Raw genomic sequence first — 6,700 nt, forward strand, 5'->3', positions numbered from 1 at the left:
CTAGTTATTATTGTATTTTTACTAAAATTAGGACGCTTTTAATACAAAATTTAGTTTTAAAAAGTTAAATTGTTTATTGTTGAAATTCATTGTTTTGTATTTCAAATTTTGCGCCGTTAATTTGAATGCGATACCAGCGCCATCACAGCTGAACGCCCGAACCTTGAATATAAAAATTGGGAGAAACAAAGTTCTATTTGAATATATTATATTCTATTATTGTCTAGGACTCTATTATATTGTATTTGCTAATGTTATTAGCAAAAGCATATAACAAGGTAAATAACTATGCGAATAGTTCAAGTCTATGGAGCACCAACACCAGGAAAACAAAATTTATCAAAAGAAAAAAAAAGGATGTGCAAGTAATAGCTAATCTTTGACTTGCGCTTATTTCATGTTGTACAGATCAGAAACATTAAGTAGTTTTGCTAGCCACGAACTGGTTCATATCAGGTTTTAAATACTTTTTATGTGAATGATATTGTGTGTTATAATATTCATACTTTATGCAATGGCTCAGGAGACTCCAGTTTCAACTTTAATGAATCTTTGCGCAGCGAAAAAAGTGCCATGTCCCAAATTCACTTTGATTCACGACGGAACAGCCACTATAAATCCCATCTTTAAATATGAAGTGTGCCTGGTGGTAAACGAGACTGAAATAAGAGCTATCGGTACCGGTTCTTCAAAGAAAATGGCTAAGCATGATTGTTCAAGATTGGCACTTAAGAAAATATCAGAAATGAACCCAATTCAGCCACACGTTTTAGAGGTTATAGAAACCGATGCAGGGAAACCTTCTACAAGAGTTCATGAATCAGTACAGGAGCTTATCGATTTTTGTCGTAAAAGAGGTTTACCAATACCTGAATATACTTTGATTGGTGATATAGGACCAGCTCATGCTAAACAATTTACTATGCAATGCGCTGTGTCTACTTTTAAGGAAACTGCCACTGCCTTTTCCAAGAAATCTGCTAAGCATTTATCAGCTAAAAAAATGATGAAAATGTTGCAGGGTATAGATCTTGATGAGCATATCAAAAAGCATGTTAAAGGAAAATCAATGAATGAAGTGGCGTTTGCCAAAATCATTAAAGCAAGGACAAAATTCTATAACCCGATTGTAGTAGATAGAATGGCGGATTATGATTGTCCTTTTAAGAAATGTGGCGAGGAAAATTGTAAAAAAGCGTTATCCATTTTGAATGACCAGTGTTTAGGAGCAGAAGAAAAAATGAATGCCGCTATAAATACTTTGAATGTAGATTACGAAATCAGAGAAATGCCAACAACAAAAAATAGCGTAATCTATACATTAACAATATGTGGAATGGAGCCCGAAATTATCGTTAGCGATTATACGTTGCCAGAATTATACGAAAGAACAAATAAATATCTGAAAGTATTCTTGGAGTGAATGTTATTGTTAATATATAACTCTAATAATATCACTTTTATTATATGAATAAATTACATAAATTAAAAATATTGCATTTTTCTTAAATGTGTGTGCGAACGTAATAACTAAATATACATTATATATAGATAAGATAAAATTTAGCAAAAAAATATTTATATTAATTATTATAAATATTAAAAATAACTTAATTTATTGGTTAGCCTATAAACATAATATTGTAATAATAATGAATAGTAACAAATATTCATTAAGTCTCACAACGTAAACAACTTAGTCTATCAGAATTGAGATATTTAGATATATTTTATAAATACGATTTCCAATTCAAACATACATATAATATCTGTAATTGAATAAATTAAATTAACACATTTTATTTCATCTGGATCATTTTTAAAAGATGTTTTTATTTGAGTGTGGACGTCAACTGTAATCAGTGGTTCATACAAAACTCAGAACGTACATATTATATATATATATATATATATATATATATATACAAATAAAATTGTTCTTTGGCGTCCTTCCATTAATTAAAACTTTTTCTTCCAAACAAATAACATGTTTCGATGAGCTCTTTTTTTAAAACCTTTTTATTCATTTTATGTTAATTTAATATTTATTTTAATTTAATAGTTTTTGTGCTTTGAAAATTGTATAGTAATTGTTGCATTATATTGTCCGTGTTTTTTTTTCTTCATATTATTTATATGCACTGAAGATGGGTCAAATTAGGACCCGAAACGTTTGATAATAAAACATTTTACTTCAATAAAATAGTTTTAATTAATGGATCGACTCCCAAAAACAATTTTATTATAATATTTCACCATCTGAAAAAACCTCTCAATGTATATATATATATATATATATATATATATATATATATAATATCAAATGTATATAAAATATAAGCACGGCATAAATTTATAGACATTTAATTTTTATAATTTTACCGCTTATATTATTTTTTATTGTGTTATTTCAGACTACAAAATCTACGTCATAAAAAGTTCAACATTTAATTACGAAAAACGGACTGGCAGATCTTTAGCAAAAACTAATCCATTTTCGAATATGTGCTAGAACGTGGATAAAATTTTTCACTTTGGAGTTATTTCGAATGACTTTCAAATTTTTAAAATCGTTTCGTCAAAACAAGCAGAAGTTTTTTGAATCATTCAAATCGGATGCTCTCAAAAACTGCAATTTTTTGCACATTCAGCTCCGTATCTTCGAAACGGCTGGGCCTGCTTTTGCCAAAAATTAATCACCACTTTTCTTTATCATTACAAAATGAATGTTTTTTTAATCATTCGAATTGGATGCTTCGTTCTCTCCAAATTTTGATTTCTTTTTTCTGCACTCTCCCAAAAACTAATCAAAGAATCGAATCGAAATCGAATCGAAATCGAAATGAAAAAGAATCGAATGTTTTTGGAATTATTCAAATCGGTTGATTGTGTGTCTGAAAACGTGGACGAAAAATTGTATCTATACATATTATATGGTACGGTATACCAAAATGTTCAGAAACCTTCAAAAAGTTGAGAAATTAAAAAAAATCAATTTGGGTTTATGGACGATTACAATAACTTGCCCTACGGGAAGTTAAAAATTATAAAATGCCATAATCTCGCGGTTTTATGAAATGTTTATTTTTATTGCTGCATATTAGTTATATGTTAAGCTATTTTTTATTCTAAAATGGATCTAAATTGAGTGTATAAATTTATACAGCTTTAATAATATTTGTTTTAAAATTCATTAATATTTTACAATATATATATATATATATATATATATATATATATATATATATATATATCATATGTATATATGGTAGGCTTTGCTCAGATGTTCTACTATACGATTGTACTCATATAAGGCCGAGTCCGTACATAGAACAACGTCCACTGCTCAGTAGCGAAACTTGCGCCCCCTTTCTCTCGCAACTTCAACCCTTTAGCATGCAAAATACTCGTCCCGCGCCGCGCTACCCCTCACGGCTCTTCGGACTTTCCGCTACACCCCCGACTTACCCCTTCGTCGACGAATCCGTTTGAGAAACGGAAAGTGAAGTGAAAGCGGAAAGGGAGAGTTTGGTCCGGCGGACGATGCTGACGCTCTTATTCAAAATCAGGGCTGTATCGAGAATAGAATTTGTAATACCTATCAAACATAATATATTATTATGGTAATACAGATTTATATGAGTTATGTACATACGAGAAAGTATAGTCTTAAATGCTTCAATATTATGAACATGTATTAATGTTATACGACAGACGGTTTCGTTATTATTAGTAAGTAATTTAGAATGGTAAATGGTAAATGGTTTAGAATGGTAATTTAGAAAATCATCTTTAAGGGGAGAGCCTGCTTTTGAGGCTTAAAAAAAATCGTTATTTTTTTTAAAAAAATATCTTTCAAACCCAGCCAAGAATATATCCCTAAAATTTCAGAAACAATTTCAAATTATTTTCGGAATTACAGAAGAAATAATAAGGGATTATTCCTAATTGTCGGGAAAGATAGGAAAAAAACTAAACGTCCTATTAAAACGAGACAAAGTTTATGGTATTCAGGATTAAATTCTATTCTAGTTGTACCTAAAAAAACTTAAAAAAAGTTATGATTAACCCACTTTTTAAACAATCTAAAGTGAAATTTTGTATCAAAAAACATGATTTTTTTCCAAGTTTCGAAAAATTGGTGTATTTCTCATTTTTATTCTGAATTTTTCAGGTTCAACTAGAATCTATACCATTCCAAATATATATTTGTTTTGATTTATGTGCTTCGGATGGAAATTGTATCTTTCCCGCCAAATGACACCTGTACGCTCGTGGCGCCTCGGCAAAATGCATGTACCAGGCATATTAAGCCATATATTTTACTGAAAAAATTTGAAAAGAATATTGAACGATGTAACAAAAAAATCTGAAACTTTCGTTTCAATTAAATATTTCTTTCCTTTCCTAAAAATTCCTCAAAAAGCGATTTTTTTGAAGAGTCTAAAGCAGGCTCTCCCCTTCTTAAGTTGCTGTCTTTAAGACTGCCTATTACATTACTTACCAATCATCATATTTACATTTTACCTAAATTTTCTAAAGAAAAACAAAATTAGTTACTAAAAATACGTAATGTTTGATGGGGGAGGGGAATAATTCTAAATATCACTACGTATCACCAAGGGGAGGGGGGGCGGTCAAAATCCCTAAAAAATTTATTACGTGACCTGCATTTTGTTGGGTCGAGTTAAGAAAACTTAATTTCTTAGAAAGACGAGTAAATGATTGAGAAACTATTTATGGACGGATGCATTACAATATGAGAGATCATTTGATACTTCGAAATAATGCAATAAAATATTTCAGGTTTTATTATTTCTCTTTTCTTTAGTATGAAGAGTATTAATGTATATTTTTATAATTTGGCATCAGATAATCAGATTTTTGGGGCTAATTCTTCGATAAGGTAGAAATGATATAGCCACACCATGTTATGGTAGTAACAACTGTCAAAAAGCTCTGTATTTGCTGTGCGATCAGACTGGTTAATAACCAGTCATGTTTATTAATATTTATATTTGTTAATATGGTTTACTTTTATGTATTTTACTCTTTCCTTTTTATAATTTAGTTGTTTTTGATGTGATTAATAATATTTTTTTAATAATATATTTCAATAATAATTTATAAAAAATAGAATAATAATAACCTTCCCATAGGGTAAGTTATAGTAATTCTATGACAGGTTTATTTAATACGCAAGAAGTCATATCATGTTTTGAAATAAGCAGATTTTCATTATGTTGTGCACTTTCAACAACTCGAACATGTTTAATAGTCCAGTCATTTAAGCTTAAAGTAGGTAAGAATCTAGTAATTCGTGATACCCAGCTGTAAGTCTGTAAATACTCTGTAAATACACCCAAATTTTTGTCTCAAAACCTACATATAGTACGTACACTCTACCATATGTAGGTTTTGAAATAACTTTTAGGGAGTATTTACCGTCTTACAGCTGGGTATCTCTTATTCCGAGGTGGACTTACTATAATGACTGGACTATAATCATAGATCTCGGCTAGATACTTGTTTAATAAAAATTTGTTCAAATAAATTTTTAATATATATCATTTTAAATCCATCACTGTCTCCAGTCATCCCGTTCGCACGCGCTACGAGATGCCGAGATCGGGTCGATACTTTAGAGAGATGTAAATGTCCACCTCGCATCTACGACGGCGGACATGCCGTACGATACGATAGCCCACACCACCAGTCCATCGCAACGGGCTGCGGGCTGCGGGCTTAGCGGCCAACGCAACTCCCCAAGTGCGCACGTACGCGCACGCATAAGTAACTATGCAAGCACACACGGAACATTTACATCATATGAGGCCATTCGGATGGCTAAGGCTATTACATATCGCGATTCTGGATTTTGAGATATTCTACTATAAAATGGGCAACTAGAATTAATAACATCGAAAGGATATGAGAGAGAGGGTATTAAGAAAGTTGACACAGTCGATTACCTAATCTTCATATTTACAAGCGAGACAGCGCTAAACGATCTTAACATGTAACTATAGTGGTGCATGGCATTGTGCCTTAAGGCAAATTACAGAAACTTTCCGTTCCATAATATTTTGATTTATTTTGAAAATATTGATATTTTTACTTTCTTAATTTCTCAAAGCGTAGCTTTTCCAGAGACGAAATATTAAAGCGCATAGGCGTTGCATTGCAATCTACCAGTTAAATATTATTGACATTGGTACCGAACCCAGAGAAATGTAGACAAAATTTGTACAAAATGTGTGTATCAATCTCTTAATATCTCTCGCAGAATCTGCCTTTCTAATATTTTAATCATATTTTCATTCCGTCAATGCAAGCAAAATGTTTTTTGAATCATACAAATCGGGCACTCCGTTTGCTCAAACACTTTGCAACAAATTGCTATTTTTGGCACTTTTTTCTTGGTATCTTTGAAACGGCTGAACTGTTTTTTTTTCTAACTAATCAGCTCGTTCAATACGAATTGAATGTTATTTGAATCATTCAAATCGGTTGATACTTGCTCTCAAAAACATTGAAGAAAAATTGTATCCGCACGTATATATATACTACTGGATAACCCGGCAGACCTTGTCATGTACCCATGTGTACAATTTTAAGTACAATATAACATACTAATATTTACCGTTTACCTAAAAATAATAATTATTGATTTTTAAATTACTCTTCAAGCCAAAACGCA

At 31.0% G+C, this 6,700-nt stretch overlaps 1 protein-coding gene across 1 annotated transcript; it reads left to right on the forward strand.

Annotated features, from left to right (window-relative positions):
• Positions 1 to 514: 514 nt before the first annotated feature.
• LOC113367550 (interferon-inducible double-stranded RNA-dependent protein kinase activator A homolog) lies at positions 515 to 1,423 on the forward strand. Its single transcript, XM_026609149.1, has one exon. It carries the CDS (start codon positions 515 to 517, stop codon positions 1,421 to 1,423), a length of 909 nt encoding a protein of 302 aa, XP_026464934.1.
• The last annotated feature ends 5,277 nt before the right edge of the window (positions 1,424 to 6,700 follow it).

The sequence above is a fragment of the Ctenocephalides felis genome, unplaced genomic scaffold (genome assembly GCF_003426905.1).
Source record: "Ctenocephalides felis isolate EL2017-DRISC unplaced genomic scaffold, ASM342690v1 CF-g0.4_SCAFFOLD_01170, whole genome shotgun sequence".
In the NCBI taxonomy this organism is placed as follows: domain Eukaryota; kingdom Metazoa; phylum Arthropoda; class Insecta; order Siphonaptera; family Pulicidae; genus Ctenocephalides; species Ctenocephalides felis.

Excerpts from the sequence above, each read along its gene's own strand:
- LOC113367550 (XM_026609149.1), top strand. The coding sequence starts at position 515 with ATGGCTCAGGAGACTCCAGTTTCAACTTTAATGAATCTTTGCGCAGCG.